This window comes from Sparus aurata, chromosome 6, assembly GCF_900880675.1.
Source record: "Sparus aurata chromosome 6, fSpaAur1.1, whole genome shotgun sequence".
NCBI lineage: Eukaryota > Metazoa > Chordata > Actinopteri > Spariformes > Sparidae > Sparus > Sparus aurata.
Genome location: NC_044192.1, coordinates 8726494 through 8745231, shown reverse-complemented (window position 1 = coordinate 8745231; position 18738 = coordinate 8726494). Strand labels below are relative to the sequence as shown.

The window sequence follows — 18738 nt, the reverse complement described above, 5'->3', positions numbered from 1 at the left end:
CTGCGTCCAGGTGGGAGTATGAAATTTATTCGCATTGGTAGGGTGGAGGAGAGATTGTCAGGTGATCTTGTTTACTGTTTACGTCTAAGAACACACTGTTCTGCACACTGGTGATATACCTGAGCTTGGCAGTCTGGCCGACAGGAGACAAACTTTTACACAAGCTTCCTCAGAGTCGAGACACACAGTGACGACATGCACATCATGAGAGGGCTCTTCTCCGTACGGAACAATGGAAAAACAAACGTGTTTAAGGCAAACTTCACTGGTAACAATGAGAGAGCTGACCTGACATCAGTAACTATGCACACATGAGCTGATGATGCTGAATCTCACAGAGTTATTCTGAAAAGTCTTTTAGGTTTGTGGGTTATACAAAGAATCTCCGGCTATAGTACAAACTGTACAGCGGTATCGTACACATGCAGACGAGGGCGTCACTTCTCTTCCCGTGTTCACTCAGACACGACTGTACACAAGACAGATGAGACATTCAAGGAACGCCTGTTTGTCGTCGGTAACACTTTAAATGCATCTGGAATTATTTACACCAAAAAACATCTCTAACAGAAATATACTTTTAGTTATATCAACATTAAGCTGTTCTTTAAAGGGTCAGTTCACACAAGTCGCAAACTTCATTTCTCCTACAAACCTCAGTTATGAACTGTTCACATTAAATACTAATGAACTTTCTACCTTCGAGCCAAATTTAATGTGGATGGAGTTTAGTTTGAGGTGCTCAAAAGTATGTTCTTATAATAATACGATCATTTCTAAATATTTACTTGATCCTTGAAATAATCACTAAATCACAAACTTAAAACTGAATTCTCAACTTTTGTTTCCTCCAACTTTACATGATCAACTGTAAATACTCTATATACGGCAACTGCCTTGTGACATGTCTTCATTCTAATAATTTTGCCCCTTCTCTCTAAAGATCATGTAAAATCTTAGATTATTTTGTTCCTCTTGGCAGTTTGCATTCTTAGAATCCATCATGACTTCCTACCTAACTATTCTCTTGAATACAGAAATTATTTGGATTTTTCCTCATAAATTGAAACTAATACTTTCAGTTAATATTCTCTCTTGATTTTTAAAAAAATTTCATTTCTAAAGGGACACCACTTTATTCTTGGAATATTTCTATTTTAAAATATTGTCTGTGTTGACAAGTGTTAATTTTGTTTTTCCAAACCCAAATTACAGCGATCTGATTCAGAATTTATTATTAATACATTATACATTATAACAAATATGGAAACCATTACTTGTGACCACTTAATTAAATTAACTTTTCTTATAAATTCAAACATTTGAGTGATGATTTAAAAAAAAAAAAAACTTTAATTCAACGATATGCAACTTTTTTCTCAGATTACAAAAAAATTAATACTCCAAGTCTCATAATATTCTTAATGTTATTTTAATATTCCATCTTAAAGAGAATTCTGGTGTTTTTAAACCCGGGGCCTTCATTTAAATGTTCTGGTGTTTAAATAATTCATACTTAGCAAACAGTTTTGGAATCAGGCCTCAGCTGCCGGTCGCGACAGAGCTGCAGTGTAAATCCTTTGGGGAAACTCTGAACCATCCAGGTAACATCCACTAAAAGGTAAAAGTGTAATTTAACTGTCTGACAACATCACGGAAACAAATCCTACAGAGATTATTCTTTTTGTTGAATGAGAAGATCAGTTGTGTAACCAGAAACACAAGTCTCACTCTGAAATCTCACAAGAGGCGAGTTGTTGCAGGAACACGATGGTGAAGACGTGAGTCAGCGTTTACGTAGAGGAACTGCCTGTAAGCGTTTATCTTCAGAGTCACGGTGAGTGTTTAACAGATTCTGACAATTTAGAGGAAACAACAACTGAAACAACTCGCAAGATTTCGGAACTCGACTTGAACTTGAACGAGACTTTGTTTCTGGTTAAAAAGACGATCTTACACTTAAACAAAAGCATTTAATCTTTTCTCTAATGTTGTCTGAAACTTGGAACAACATCCTCAGCGGCAAAAAAACTTTTGGTACGTATGAATTCTTTACACACCAAAACATGTAAATAAAACGCCCTGGTTTAAAAAAAAAAAAAACCTGAATCTCCCTTTAAGATCTCACAGGACATTCAAGGACATATAAGTTTGTGAATTGTGTGAAGTCACCCTTTAAAGCTTTGTGTATAGAAATCAGACCAACAGTCTTTTTGTTCTCAGCAGCGTTCAGGTAAAAGTAGTTTTATGATAAATCCATCCAGAACCTGAACTCATCCAGTTTAACAGCGATGCTGCTCTGAAGCTGTTGTACATCAGCGACTCTCTCCACAGTCGACACTTTGCATTGTTAGATGAGAACAAACTGTGGCGGCTGCGTACAGTAAATCAGTCAGAAGTATAAATAAAAACAGGCACAATACTCAAAAGCAAGAAACTAATCTCTGTTGTTAAACATGTTGTCCACATTAATACAGGCCGTCACTACAGGTTCTGTTGAGAAGCAGCAACATTAAAACACCCACTCAGTCAGTATGAGGAGCTGTAACAACAGAGGATGGAGGAGGAAGAGGGGGAGGAGGAGGAGTGAGCAGCAGCCACTTCACATAAACAGGTTTTTTATTAACGGTCAGGAACAAAAGTTTGATCTGTCACCACCTTAAAAACTGCCATGTCATCCTGTGACACCGTCTCCTGCACATTCAGCCCAGGTGCACCTGTTCTGCCTCAGCAGGTGTGATTCAAGAGGAAACACAATGTCGACCAGGTTCTGTCGTGAATAAAGTCTCTAAGTAGCTGCAGCCATCGACGACACTGGAGGAGAGGAGTGTGGCGTTCATGAAAATAAGCGGGGTTGGTCGCAGGGAGTCGTTCAAAGTCTCGTTACTGTCAATAAATCCCACGAAAAGACCAAAACCAACAATGGACCGGTCCACTAACAGGTTCTGTGTGTGGATCAGTTTCCTCTCTGCCACAGAGCTCAACTGTTGTCCTAAAACTATTAAAAAGAAAGCTAATCAATGAGCCACACACATTATTCAGCCTCAACACACAGGAAATGAAACTACGAGTAACACTTCATAACATTCATCATTAATAAATAGTAAATTCATAGTTAATCTTTAGTTAAATGTTATTTCACTGTTAAACAATGAAATGCTTTTAAACCAGTTACTAAGCGACTGTAAATGTTTATCAGCATCAGATATAACTTTGTTAGAGATGTTAAAGATCAACTACACAGTATTTATTTACCATTTACAAGTATTATAAACATTCATTGTTAATTAACAGTGAAATTACTGTCAACTTTAATATTTAAGTTTAATTAACTATGAATATACAATTTTTGGTAATAATGTTTATAATAAAGTGTCAAACTAGATTTATGCGAGGCATTCTTAAAGATTTACATCTATGTTAGGAACCAATGAGTCAAAAAGTACAGAGAGACAAACTAACACACTGTTTTGGTCTTTTGTGGGTTTTGTTGGCGATAAGAAAAATATAGAATAATAAAACCAAGTAGAGACGGAGTGACAGGAAGCAGAGTGACGGCCGGCGGAGTGATCTGAATCGGAGCATTGACTAAGATAAAAAAAGAAAGAAAGAAAGAAAGGTGAGACGTCGATACATTCAATTATTTTCATTGGTGATTCATTTGTTGATTAATCTGTTGATTAATCCATTAGTTTAGTCCTTAAAATGTCAGAAAATGGTGGGAAAAGTCGGTGAGTGTTTCCCCAAAACTCGAGGCGACGTCCTCAAATATTTTGTCCACGAAGCAAAAACATTCAGTTTACGGTCATAACGAAGGCAAAATCTTTAATGGTTTTCTTTAAAAAAAAAAGCATTCAAACCGATTGTTATCAAAATAGTCGGCAATGAGTTTAACAGTTAAAAAGAAATTGATTTATCGTTGCAGCTCTACTTTACATTACGCCGCTTTAATCTTAAAATTCTTGAGTTTTGATCCAATTAATTGCAAAATGTGTGAAAATCTGAGCGGCGAGTTTCATTCTTGACCTCGGAGACTGTTAACAAGCGTACGTTTTATCCGCATCGCTCTAAAAAAAAAACAAAACAAAAAAAACACGTTGACCTTTGAGTTTAGACATTTTCTGTGCGTGATTTTTGCTGCCGTGTCCTCGTGTCCTTCTCTATTTACAATAAAAGAAATAACGTGCATCTAAAGTGTAACTCCATAAAGCATTAACCAAACTCTAAACTTTATAATGAATATATTAGCAAATAACATTAAACATATGACAATAAATACACTGAAAAATCCAAAACCCCCCCCAAAAAAAATCCCATGTGCAGTTTCAAGCGAGTGGTTCAGTTGACAAACTAAACAAAAACATTGGCAGTGATTATTTCGCAGAACATTCTGATATACAAGAGAAAAATGTAACAAAGTCGACATTCAGTTTCCTCCTGAACCTCATTTCTGCTGTCGTGTGCAGGAGACGATTTTAAAATCAAATACATGAAGGAAAGAAAAAGGTTTATAAATGTGTCAAAGTGGGATTTTTTTGTTTTTTTTTAACTTAAAAGAGAAGCACGTACACCGTAACAGTTTGATATTTACAATAGCAAAAGGTAACGTTATGCAAATATTACAAAAATTATAATCATGAAAAGCAAAGACTTTGATTCGTTTCCTATACATTTTTCTTTGCACAAGAACAGTTAAAACACACGTTAAGTTTCTCTCCTTGAACTCACCGAGTAGCACCTGTACTCTCCTGAAATATTTGCTCTGTGTGACCGTGAGTTTGTCAGAAGGAGATTCTTATTACTGGGCAGAAGATGAAACTGGTACAAATTCAACTCTGCACTGGTGAAAAAGAAACAATGACAGTAATACTCCAGTATCTTAATATATATTATTTGTCCTCACATTCAGTTGGCAGAAGCACATACGTTACACCACGTCATCCCCTGCATCTCTACGTGGACAACAGAGGGGAGAAAAGATGAGTGCGACTAACAGGAAGGGACAGAGTCAGTAATGGCCGGCGTGTCCTCAGTGAGGAGCGGAACTGAGCACTGAACAAGGCTTGATTTTGAAAACAAAAATGTGAAGGTGGCAGGCAATCTGGTTGCAAACACTGACACAGTAACGCACCAAGTCAAAAAAGGAAATGATCTGCAGGAGAGAAAGAAACACCGTCACTCTTTACAGGCAGGAAAACAGGAGCTGCACACACACTGGACACACAGAACATCTCGTAGTTTCAACCTTTTAAATCAAACTTCTGACTCAATGTACTTTTTATCTCAGTCTCATAATTTGACTCTCTCATCCTACTTTTGATTTTTACGCATGACTTTTACTTTATGATGACATATTTTAACCTTGTGTATCATCATTTGCGTCTCATAATTAATATAGTTTCTGTAGTAGTAGTATAAACATAATATCCGAATTTTTATTCAGTATTTCATGCCTTTTATGAGGCAACATTATGAAACCAAGTTATTAACAATATCTCTTTATCTCATTAATAGTTTTGACAATGCAGCATCAAAATTATGTTGCTGAGTTCGTCTTTGCACCCGTACTCTTAATACTTTTAATGTCACATCTCATAGAAATAGAAAAAAAAAAAAGGTGTAATATATAAGAAGTGACCACCTGTCGAATGAATCTTTACACCACCAGTACAAAAGTTTGACAATTCTGTTGATAATTATAGTTTATTCTTGAATGTTTTAAACTAAAATTCATATCCCATCTCATCAAAATGATGTCTTTTAGTTTAATAACAAAGATTTACTCTCTCTCGTAATTTTAAAATGATTACTATGAGTATTTTCATGTTTGTCAATCCAGATATTTAAAGTATTATTTTTGCTTTTGTGGTAAAAATTGACTTTTTAACTCTGTGTGTACTCACCAATGCAATCCACAGCACCAGGTACTCGTCAATAAAACTATTGAAATACTGATCCAGGAACAGGAGTCCTGGCCCCAGGAAGGCTAAATCGTGCAGGTGCATCTCGCTTTTTGTCATATGTGCTACCTGCGGACAGACAGAGAGACAGAAACACACAACTTTCAGCAGGTTTCTCAGAGATTTTGATTTCTGTGACGGCAATAAAACAAACTCAATCTCATGATAACTAATGTGGAATACACAGGCTGCAAACTAAAAATAAAGATGCAAACCAGTTCAAACTAACAAACTAACATGAAGAATGTGAAGAATGTATATGAAGAATATTAGCCAGGTAGAGTTAAACAGATCAGTCGGCTTTAAAAAAGGCAGGATCGACTTACAACTAATTTATTGGTGATTTTGGCCGAGACGAAGCCAAACGCCAGGATATAAAGACACGGATGTTTCTCGAAGAGCTGGACTGCAGACTTCTTGTATATCATCATGGCCAGAATTATAACTGAACCAATATGTAAGACTGGAGAGAGGACGCTGGTTCCCTGAAGACACAGACACAAAAACAAAAGACACAGGCGGTTAATGTCAGTAGAAATATTCAGCAGAGTGACAGAATCTGTCTGAACAACGACAACCTGATTATCCTGGTCTGAAGCTTCAAGCTGCTCATATTTGTGGAAAAAACATTCTTAACAAATTGTGAGCACATTATGTTCATACAGTTAAGGACTATTATATTTAGCAACTACTGTCATTACATGTTAATACATCCGTCTATCACCAGACATCAAACACCCGAGTCATCTGTTGACTGCTATCAGCCTATCTGCAAGAAAACGGCATTCACTGATGTCAGTGGCCGATGTTTATCTGATATGTGTCATCAATTTTTGCGCTCGCACATTCATGAGCTACTGGCTCGTGACATTCCTGCTGCCATCTGTGTTTAAGGCTCCACAAGAAGTCTTATCACTGAGTTAAAAAAGGCTCTTGAAGCGGCTGAAGGGAAATGTGAAGAAGGTTTATATCCTGAAGGTTGTTTCATGAGTTTGTATGATTGACTTCGCGCGCTGTCAAAGTTATTTTCAGTGATGTTTCTTTATAAAGTTCTTGGTCTCACTCGCCAAAAACAAAATAAAAACACCAAAACAACACTGGTACTGGATATTGTTGTTATAAATATTTGTATAAATGGTGGCTCTTTAGCATTTCTAAATATTGAAACGATAGAGTGATGGTGCAAACAGACACTGGCTTGTTTAGCTAAACAGAAGCCGTCTAGTTTAAATCATAGTTTGGTCGACTAATTGAACTTTATGTAAAATGAGAAGCCAGCTGACTGTTCTGAGAGAAGGAGGTGCAGAGAAGAGTCACTGATGGAGTTTATAACAAATGATATTGCTCCATCTTGGATGCATCTGTGTTAGCATGTATATTCTCCAATATGTGCCAATAAGAAACACATTTTTTATATAACAATGCAGAAAAGATTCTTATTTTAGGTTATATTTATTTAATTCCCAGTGAAGCCTCAATTTCCTTTTTGCCAAAAGTTTATAGGTGAAGCTGTAAAATATCCTGCCTCCATTACATCAGTGCAGTTTGTTATTGTGAGTTTGTGAGTGATCATTGAAACAAATGTGTTTAAATGTATATATTCTGTGTATCAGGCCCAGAAGTCCAGTATCAGTCAGGCTCTAGTTCAAACGGCTCACTCTGGATCAAATCCTATAAATGAAGTACTCGTAGCAGCCATCAGGTTTTTTCATTCAGCCAACTTCAAACTGTCATTCTGTGTAGACAAATATCCACAAGCTATATAATATGCTGCCAGCAAGGAAGCTGTAATGTCAAAAAAATGTTTACTCCAACAAAGACCGACTGGATGTTGAGACTTCTGCTCAAAGATTGGAGAGAGCGACTCTTTCACTAAATCTAAAGGCTGATTATGGCAAATGCTAAAAATTCTTGGTGTTTGTTTCCGAGTCAGATGACTGCTGACACATTACTGCATGAACTGATGTGTTTTTATATCGTCTGCATGAACACAAAGGTGACAAGGTGTTTGTTTGTTCTAGATGTTTTACTGAAATATATATAAAAAAAACCAAACATTTATTCTTTCTCACGAATTTCTTTGCTCAAGGCACAAACACAACACCTTCTCTCTTCATAACCTCTCGTTCATTCTGGTTTGTTTTCCTCCCTGCTGCATGTTTGCACTTGTCACAGTGACGCACAGATTCATCTGAAATATAAACAACATCCATCCTGATGAGCTGAGCTCAAGTTTCCAGACTTACTGCTATTGTGGATCCGTTTTTGCCCACGCCTCCTGTAAAAATAACTCTGAAGTAATTGGTGCAGGAGAAGATGGCTCCTAAAAAAGTGCAGATGGCAGGAACCATTTTCATCTGGATATTTAGGATCGGAATCTGGGAATGAAGACAGGAAAACAGTAAAAATGAAGGAGAGATAATAAAATACAGACATTTCCATCAATATCAGTCCTGATCTCACTGTATTCTTCCTTCTTTTTATAATTTATGAGTAGATTTAGGTTTAGATCCACAAAGAAGCATCATCAGTAATGTTAGAAAATAACAAAAAAGCATTTAGAAGACAGACTTTGTATTTCTGACAGCAATTAAATTGTTAAAAACATGAATGTTAGAGCAGCATTTCAAGTTCCAACATAAACACATTTACATAATTACTTGTAATTACATCATCAGTGTCGTTAATGTCAATCTGTAAGAATTAGAACCAATCACAATTACCAGTGACTGCCAAAAAGCAGATCCTCCCACGGCGGCCAGCAAATACATGGCTATTATGAAGATTTGCACCTCAGTCACATCAATGCTGAGTGGGAGTAGAAAGCAGAGAGTTTACAGGGAGGATTAGTGACGTCTAACCAGCGCACAGTCATCCTGCAGCCTTCTTCCACGGCACACTGTGGCTGCACACGGAGCTGACGGGATGATCTGTTCTTCTGCGTCTCACAACTTTGATTTGAAGGTTAAAGATTCAGCAGGAACGTCGCCGCATTAAAGACTCAGTCGGTAATATTTCACTGGCTCCAGAAATAAAAAAGGTCACTGACAGCCAACTGGAAACTGTTCCGGTACGTAACTCCCTGTAAAACAACACGCTGCCATTTTTACATTTCTGTTAATATTCAGATGAAACAAATGAGACCCAACATTTTTATCAGAGAGCTTTTCAGAAGGTGGCACAAGACTTGCTGTTTCAAGTCTATGCTAAGCTAGGCTAACCACATTCTGATACCAGATCTGTACAAAACACATGAGAAACATCCACATGAACACCTTACAGCAAGTGTGTTTTCCAAAATGTTAAATGTTTTTAAAAGCTTTTCTCAGCAGGTGTAGCCACTCTGGATATATTTGTCTTTATTACAGGAACTACTAATATTATTTCATTGTTTTTAACCTTTGATCATTATTGTTAATTGTGTTAATTTAATTTATAAAACTAGGAGTCCACCGATCCGATATTAAGATCCGATATCAGCCAAATGAACAGATCCAGGGCCGATCCTGTTTTTTTTTTCCTCAGTCGCAGCACATCCTACGTCATTCATCAGCAGCACGTTTGTCTCATGCTGGAAGAGAACAAGTTGTTGTTTGACAAACTTTTTATTCGTTTATTCTCAGGTTCAGCTGCTATGTTTTATTTTGAATTCCTGTTTGCAGGACTTTGCACTTAATATATTTTGTTTACAATGTTTGGTTACTGTTTGAGTACTTTTGTACCAATACACTGTTTTGTTTCTGCAGCTACATTGTACTAATTTCTTCATATAAGAAGTTTTATTACATTCTGTTTTAGACTTGAATGCATAATTGTTTTTTTTAAATAATATATAATAATAAGAATTCAAATATTTTTATTACAATGTTTGGTAACTGTTTGATTATTTTGTCGTAGTGAGGAAAAGTAATGTTCAGTTAGCGAAGTCTGGTGCCTTTAGTCTGTTCCACATGGTGGAAGGAAGGTATAAAGTTTATCATCAGTTCAACAATGGTATCGGATCGGTATCGGGTATCGACAGATCCACAAGCCCAGGCATCGGTATCGGGACTGAAAAAGTCGGATCAGTGCATCCCTTTATAAAACACCATAAATCATACGAAAAGTATTCGAAGGCTGCTTTGTTTGTTCAAAACCCAAATATATTTAGTTTACAGTTATATAAAATAGACAAAAGCAGCAAACTCCTCCCGTCTTGACAGACGCAGTTACATAACTAGCAAATTCATGCAACATCGTCTTGTTCACCAACATTTTATACACACTCAGGTGTTTCACTCTCTGTGCTTCATATTGATGTTTGGATATAAATGGAAAGATGAACCTTCATCTCAGTCAGTCACACAGGTATTTAATATCCACCTAATTCCTATCCGCCATATTTTGCACAGATTATGGGTGTTACCTCTCGTGCATACTGTCACTTAACCAGAACCGGCTTATTTTAGGATGCTAAACCTCTTTCTGTGAGCGACTGAACGGCATATAATCCTTCATGTGATTAATCATCTAATGAAGATCTGGTTTAGCTACTTTATCAACTGAACTCTACCAACACAATTATTATTACTGCTCAGCTGACACTTTTAAAGCCTTCAGAGTGCAGCTGGTTGACAGTTATTATTATACTTTGTTTACTTAAACTAGTTAGTAAACAAGTATCCACTTCCACTTTTGTGAAAGGTGATACACAGAAGAATCACCCATGACGTTTCTCCAACCTCCCCACTGAACTCCCCAGGGACACTCATGCATAATGATGTCAGGTTAAGACGCATCCTGATTTAGAATTATAAAAAGAAGATAAATAAAATCATTTTAAATATAAACAAATAAAAAAATAGAACTATTCAGTTATTTTCCACCCGCTGGTGTAACTGAAGAGCTGTTATTTTACTGACTGCAATGTTAAGCAGGACAGACTGAATTTAAATTCTCTCAGTGACTCTGACGCTCAGCGGTCGCTGTGGAAGGAGACGGCAGTGAGCCATGCAGCAGCAGCAGCAGCAGCAGCAGGAGGTTTACCATCATGTTCCACAGGCACGGACCCACAGAGGCTGTGAGCATCTGTAATCCTGCTAGACAGAGCTGCACCTCTGTTATGTCAAATCTACACACAAAACACATCCACGTTTACTACAACTGAACTGGACATCTGCCTGCTCTGCTGTAATCTAACAACACTACGACTCTACAGCTCGACTGCTCCGCTTTTTAATCAGTAAGGTGATTGAAAATGTGTTTGCAGATTTGATAGAAGCACTGATCTTGTTGTTCTTGTCTTTCAAACTGTTTACATCCACCAGATGTGTGTTTAAGGCTTTATGCTGTCGATCTGTATGTGGAGGCGACTCAGCACTCCACTTTCTTCATGCTTTTAGTCTGATCTTGTCAAACCTGAACTGTACTTCCTGTTGGCATGAAGGTGACTGTGCTGACTGTAAGGACAAACACACATGAGTCCTGTGAAGCTGCAAGTGATCAGTGAGTGGGAGGTAAATCCAAGTTTTTAGTTTTGTTCGATTACTTTTTGGTTTCAGATGTTTCCTGATTTAAATCATCATTCTGTTTTATCTCCTGATAACTTTAAATATTGATGCATTTGATTTGGAATATTAATTTAAATATGAAAAGGGGGCTTCAGCAGGAAAACAGGTTTTTGAATCAGTGCTGAAACTCGGGTATCCTATTGGTGGCATGTTAAAATATAAACACTCAGACCTGGTAAGGAATCAACTGTTCTTCCTGAGATGGGAGGACTTTACAAACGGCTGAAAATGATCATGTTGCTTTCCAAAAACAAGAAAAACAAGCAGTTTGCAGTCGACTCACATGCCAAAGCGCAGCGTTCCTGACACGTATGTTTGCCAGTGGGCACAGTAGAACATAAACATCCCGGCGAAGCAGCAGAAGAACATCCAGTCCGGATTGGTTCCCATCTGGACTGCTATACTGGTTCCCAACACCACAAACACTGCAGGGACAAACACAAGAAACAGTCAGTGTTAGGAGAGGCTGGCAGATTCATTGGGCGACGCTGCAACAAACAGGAATAAACTGACCGGTGGAGAGGGAGTCACAGCCGTGGTCAAACAGCTCGCCCAGCGGAGAGCTGCTATTGGTGCGTCTGGCCTGCTTCCCGTCAATGGCGTCCAATGACTGGTAGATAAACAGACCCACAGCACACAGCAGGTACGCCCAGAGAGGAGCCTGAAACAACACACACACATTGAAGCAGGGGTCGCTCACACGAGTGACAAGTGAAATGAGCTCCAGACTCTTCATTTACTGTCAAATATGACAAAAGAAAAAGCAGCATATCTTCACATTTAAGCAGCTGGAACTGACTAATGTCTGAGATTTATGCTTGAAAAATGACTGTCGTGATGAATCGATTATCAGAATAGTTGGAATTTATGTTCTTGTGACTGACTAATCAATTAATCAGCTTGATAACCCTCGAGACCCTCCAGGCTGCCATGAGGAGAAGGTTATAACGAGGGGAATGTACGGCTCAGTTTCTTGTCTTGTTCTTTAAACATCCACTCAGAAGACAGTTTAAACCTTCTCTTACATCAAACATTTCCCATGCCCTGTTTGACTTATTGAACAGATGATCTCACACAGACATTTCAGTCATTTCTATATTCCTCGTCATTGTTATGTTGAAGGTCAGTTTCCGGAAAATGTCGCATTAATGCAGCTGTCATAGTCCCTGTAATCAAATATACCCGGAGCTGGCTGCTGGCACGACAGCCAGGGGAAACAGATATTGATAAAAATTCTGTCAATAAACATCACTGTGGCTGGCACGCACGCACGCAGGCACACACGCACACACGCACACACACACACACACACACACACACTGTGGAGGCAGAAGCACCTCCACAAACTTGATGCACAGGCTTAAATTCTGGACCTGTAACAACCACAGATGAGCTGATCCAAAAGACTTAATTGGAAAGTAGTGATCAACTGTTTGGCTCTTGGCCACATTTTGCATTTGATCATCTCATTTAAACCAGACCGTTAGTTCTAATTTAACAATATTCTATCATATGTTAATGAAAAGCCTCCCCGTTAAGTAATCTACTTGTTTTTAAATTTGCTTTAAACTCAAATTCAAAACCTCTCTCTACTCTTCTGCTCCTGCCGTCTTTTTAACTAATTTAGTTTCTATTCATGAATTAATTCAAATTTCTTCTCCTGTCATGTTTTTCAATAATTTTTTTTTTTTAAATCACTGCCAAGTTAGCATTAAAAAATAAACAAATGACAAAAACATTCGGCAGATGTTCCAAATTAAAATCCTTCCAGCCTTTCTTTACTTGTCATCATTCAACTGAAACATTGACAGAAGCAAATCAAAAACAAAAAGTAAGTAGTAATGAGTAAAAAACAAAGTAGAACCAATTAGATTTAATTAAGCACGTTGAATATGTTTCAACATAAAGACTGTTCTGTGTAACGCCCCGAAGGATGACGAACCTGTTCAGTGGCAGTCGGACAGTAGTAGACGAGCACGAGGGTGGTGAAGACATTGGTGGCCAGGCCGATGATGGTGATGAGGTTTGGGGCGATCCAGGCAGGAACTCGTCCCACCAACCATTCCCAGTAACGCTGCATGAGAGGCTCCAGCAGGGAGCGTCCAGCGCTGCTGTACCTGCAGAGACAGTAAACCGCCAGGTGAGGACATGATGGTTTTACTCTGGTGATTCACCTGAACTTCAGGAAAAAACAAGAAACATGATGATGATGGAGGAATTATAGGACCGGCTGACAATAAACCTGACTGATGTTGACTTTGATCAGGACTGAACAATTTGTTGTGTTTATACTGAAATCATGATTTAAGTGAGAGAATATTCAGACATGAGCTGAATCAGCTACAATAGAAACTGTCACCTCAGCTGCAGATACTCAAGGTCAGTTCTGTTAGTCTGCATAAGAATTACCGTCTCAGCAAAACGGTCAAGTTACAGTTTATGTCCTTCTGACTCACAAAATATGGAGTGAAGACTCTGAAGGATTTTAATAAAAAGGTATTGAGTGTATTTTTGATTAAATAACTGTAACGACATGTGCGATTGCAGTGAGAAACATCCCCTCTTCACTTACAGACTACAGTTTAACAGAGTAGCACATGCTGTCGGAGAGCTTCATCACATGCTGTAACCACAATCACCTGAAGCACAATATCAGCAAAACCAATGAGCTTGTGGTCGACTACCAGAGGAACAGGAGGTCCCCTTTCATGTTCGTCATCCAGGGAGAGGAAGAGAAAAAAAGACCTTGGGGCCCCAATCAATAACTGACTGGCCGAGACATCACACTGAATCTCTCCTCAGGAAGAGACAGAGCAGACTGTTCTGACTGAAGAGACTCAGGATACAAAATTGATTTGAAATGACTTGTTCAATGTTATTGTTCCTGTTCTGCTGGATGTCTATTAATGTGCAAGTTCACTGAGAGAAAAACTGTCAAATTCCTTGTATGTGTTCACATGTACGGCCAATTAAACTGATCTCGATAGAACGTGAAGTTGAAGCTGAGACAGTCGACGATGCATCAAATATGGAAGTTCCGGCAGGGAAGCAACAAATACTAAAACCTGGAAGCCTCACACAGTTTCATGGAGAGCACCCAAGATTAGTTACCAGCTCACAAGTCCGACCACATGTGAAATATGGTCACAGTCGTCTCTTCTGGTCCTGAGTCATGGCTTTGAGTAATTACCAGAAATAATATTTATAATGTCACATTGAAGCTGAACGTTTGGATATAAAATGTCTTCACTTCATCATTTTATCCTTATAGAAACAAGTGTGAAAATGTGTCATCATAAGCTGATGAATTATTGAGTTATGGACAAAAACCCCTTTTTGTGGGGTCACGATGACCTTTCACCTTTGACCGACCAAAGTCTCAGTTCATCTTGGATCACCTTTAGAAGAAGGGAGCTTAGTGTTATGAGGGTAATGGAAGGAGAGGGCTTTAGCTTTTTAGAATGTTATATCATTATCTACATAAATATTTTAGGCGATCAACCCACATCAATTTAGACAGGTCAGCGGTTGTTGAGTGTGAATGACAGACAGATATTTCACCTGTTAAACTCATATAGTTTTAACCGCCCTGAATGTAAGACTCAAAACTGTGAAACAGCAAACATTAGCTCAAGCAGCCGCAGAGCAGAATCATCAACAGTTCAATTTAGGTGACAACAGTGCAAACAAATCACTGTCAGACCTGATAATCCTGCATTCTGTCATTTTGACAACTAGACGCTTGTGCAGCTGTCGTCACTAAATACAATGAAATCATAATGACTCTGCATTATGTTCTTGATTCTATTCAAGTGGGAACAAGTTAAGCTTGTGAAAACAGTTTGGTACAATCAGGTCTTGTTTAAAACAGTGTTCATCACATAATCACTTAATTTGCAGGAATAAATAACTGTTTGAACCACAGTCACCCGGAGAGCAACTGTGTTCGAAGTGCGCTCTCTGTCAACTTCTCATGATGTTACAAACGACCCTTTCATACAGGAGGACGACGTATGACTCCATCTGGTCAACACAGACACTGATCCATCTATACCAGACTGCTTCACCTCTGGGCATCTCTGTATAGTTGTATACATACTACAGTGAAGCCACAGAAGTACATGTATTTACTGAACAGAACATTAAAGCAACATTCAGTAGCTTTTAAAGCAGCGCTGGAGAAATATGGCTGATTGTTGAGTATCACGCAGCTCAGCATCAGTATTTGACAACTTGGAGATGAGACTCAACAACCAACCATCTTGTTCCAGAAAGCTACGTACCGTTGCTTTAAATAACACCACACGAAGGTGTTCTTCAGTCTGTAGATCAGAATCACTGTTACCTGTGCTCCTCCAGTCTCTTGAGCTGGTGTCTGGACAGGGGGGGCGAGGGCAGCTCGATCAGCCTGCGCAGCACTCCGGGGGCCAGCCAGCAGGCCGCCTCCATGCCCATGCCCTGTCCAGGGTCCTTGTCCCGGGCAGGGGCTCGACGAGAACGCAGGCCCCCCGCCTGCTGCTGCCCCGCCGTGCTCATGGAGTCCTGCTGCCTGCTGGTCTGGTCCCTGATGGCTCTGGCTCTGCCTCTGCCACTGTCCTGCCGGAGGGGCTAAAGATCCACACTGGGACTGGATGAGGCTGGACAGTACCTGGGAAACAGAAATCATGAGTACAGCTTCACAAAACCAGTAAAAAAAGCTTAATAATGCTATATGATTAATACCTTTTCTCTGTTTATTTACGTGTTACTAATTTGCTCATCATGCCGTTCGCCCAAAAAAATTCAGCTTACATCAACAATTAACAGAAAAAAGGAAATCCTCACATTGGAGAAGCAGCTACCAGAGAATGGTTTGTGTTTTTTGCATTACATTACATTACATTCATGAATTACAGGATTAACTGTTAATCAATAGAAATCAAAGTTCAGACTCCTCAGAGGTGCCGGCAGATGTCAGCACTCGAGGACAAACATGATCAGTGGAAGTCATCCTTGAGTAAAGAGTTAAGATAATATGTTACATTTTTACTTTGGTGAAAGTAAAAGTCAGACCCTATGTATAATAATCGATTAAAATGTTAAAAGTACATCATATTAAATGAACTGTGTTAAAGAATTAAAGTATTAAAGAATACACATAAATCCTACATATATTTACATGTATAGTGTCAACCGATTATTGGTCTGATCAAGGCCAATATTCAATATGTTTTTGAATCAGTAATTATTTTCTGATTGCAGATGAAATAAACTCATTTAAAATGCTTTATTTTGGCTCTGACGTAGCATGAATCTTCAAAGCAACTAGACACAGACGACTGATATGGATTTGTTAGAGCTGATACCGATTAGAATATCAAGGAGCCCAAAAATCTATATTTTGGGACTGAAAATTTCAAATTTCCAGTGATGAAATAAACCAAAGGACAATTTACAACAGTACAATTTTCCTGTACTTTCCTTAAACTGCATCCCTAATACATTTAACTGCTACATCTAGTAATTAGTTACTTAGCAGATTTAGATTATTCTACTGTAAATAGGCTGTTAATTCTGTTACCAATCATACAGTGTTGTGGGCAGGACGTTGTGAAAGAAGATGCTGCATCAGAAACAAAGCAGCATATTCTTTAATAAGTTTATTTTATTGGCATCCTGGTAGAAAAATCTCTGATGCAGATAGCTGACTAAATATCAGCTCAGATTATCAGCCAGGGTTGATGATCAGTCTTACCCTCTTTAATAGTTTTCAAAATAATCTAGTGTATAAACGAGTATAAACTACAATACTGGCCCCCATAACGTAATGGAGTGTCAGTATTAAGCAAGAGAAAATACTCAAGATACAGGTGTCTCAAGATTATACTGAAGTACACTACTCGAGTAAAAGTACTCAGTTACATCCCATGATGATGGTCAGCAGCAGCCCTGGACCGTCACACGTGTTGCTGTTGCACACTGACAACATCAGTCCTGTACTGCTGCCACCAGACTGCTCAGATTTCTTGATATCTGTGACTATGACATGTTAGAATATCTCAGATATCTTCAGACAAGCTAATCAGTGTTTAATCAGCTAACTGCTAATTGTGATTAAATCAAAGACAGAGTCCCTGGTTCCTGTTTATGGACCGTGTCTGTGTTGCTAAACCATTTCTTGTGACTGTCAGCAACACACGAGCCCCTGAAAACAAACAATCTTCCTCAGCGGTTTGCTAATGCTGCCTAAAACGGCTCATTGCTGTTAGCGAAGTAACATCAGTACTGCTGATGTTGAAGATTAGCATTAGCTGAGGTGGTTGTAACGTCCGCTCAGCCGCTACGGAAACACTCGTGTCAGTTTGGAAATGTAAAGTTTCTCGCTTGCTGTTGGCTCGTTATTACTTATTCATACTTTCACGTCTGAAAAATATCATTTATCATTTATGAGACAGTTTAAATTACACTGTACTGTTGACACCTCCCTTGAAGACTGCGGCTAGCTTCAGCTAGCTTGACAAGCTAACCCGAAGACAGCTAGCAGGCTTGCTGAGCTGACGGATGTAACACCGACTGACCTGGCCGATTAAAGGACGAGAGCCGCGGACAGTCCGAGGGGCGGTGAGGGCGCTTGAATCCGGCAGACAGGACCCCTCTGTGGGTGGACAGTTTGAGACTGTCTCCTTATGACTTATAATGCCGGAGAAACGTTTGCAGATGTAGGTGGATCACCACGACCGGTGTCACTGTGGCTGTCACAGGAAGCTAGTTCACGTTAGCCATCGCGGAAATCTCGCGTTGCTGTCTAATTATATGGCCTCTGAGCCCTGAGTCAGGACTCGCAGGCAGACAGGTTACTCCTTCTCTTCTCTGACAGGTTTATAACTCTTAAAGGAGAACATTTCTGCTTTTCTCATGAGAAATGCTGTTATCACTTAATAATAATTGATTCTCTCTGATATGGACCTTGTAGGAAAAGTGTTTACAGCTTTATTAACTAACTACGCAAGAGGTAAGTGAGCTGAAACTACAGCTGAGGGTCATCTTATGGAAACGTCCATGTTTCTGTCCCAGCCTGTGCAGAAAACTGCCTTTTGCTGCGTTTATCTCCAGATGTATAGTTTTGGTGCAAATTACAGGAACACATAACGCACAGAGAGTTTTAAACCAACAGATGAAGTTTGTCTCTAATGTCACTAAAGTTACAGAAACATCAGCCCTGCAGAGAGTCTTGCTGGTGCCCAGGACCA

At 38.9% G+C, this 18738-nt stretch overlaps 1 protein-coding gene across 1 annotated transcript; it reads right to left on the bottom strand.

Moving 5' to 3' along the window:
- Positions 1–5: 5 nt before the first annotated feature.
- cept1b (choline/ethanolamine phosphotransferase 1b) lies at positions 6–18287 on the bottom strand. Its single transcript, XM_030420865.1, has 10 exons — positions 18067–18287; positions 15855–16157; positions 13452–13626; positions 12023–12170; positions 11793–11934; positions 8684–8768; positions 8207–8338; positions 6287–6445; positions 5904–6029; positions 6–5152 (listed from the first exon to the last, which is right to left on the bottom strand). The coding sequence occupies exons 2-10, from the start codon at positions 16043–16045 to the stop codon at positions 5030–5032; spliced, it is 1281 nt and encodes a 426-aa protein (XP_030276725.1). The 5' UTR covers positions 16046–16157; positions 18067–18287; the 3' UTR covers positions 6–5029.
- Positions 18288–18738: the final 451 nt, after the last annotated feature.

Bases quoted from the DNA above. Each gene is read 5' to 3' on its own strand.
- cept1b (XM_030420865.1), bottom strand. From the start codon at position 16,045: ATGAGCACGGCGGGGCAGCAGCAGGCGGGGGGCCTGCGTTCTCGTCGA. The intron at 8,339-8,683 runs GTAATTGTGATT...CTTCATTCCCAG, and splicing joins CTGCTTTTTGGCAGTCACTG to ATTCCGATCCTAAATATCCA. The intron at 6,030-6,286 runs GTAAGTCGATCC...GTCTGTCCGCAG, and splicing joins AAATCACCAATAAATTAGTT to GTAGCACATATGACAAAAAG.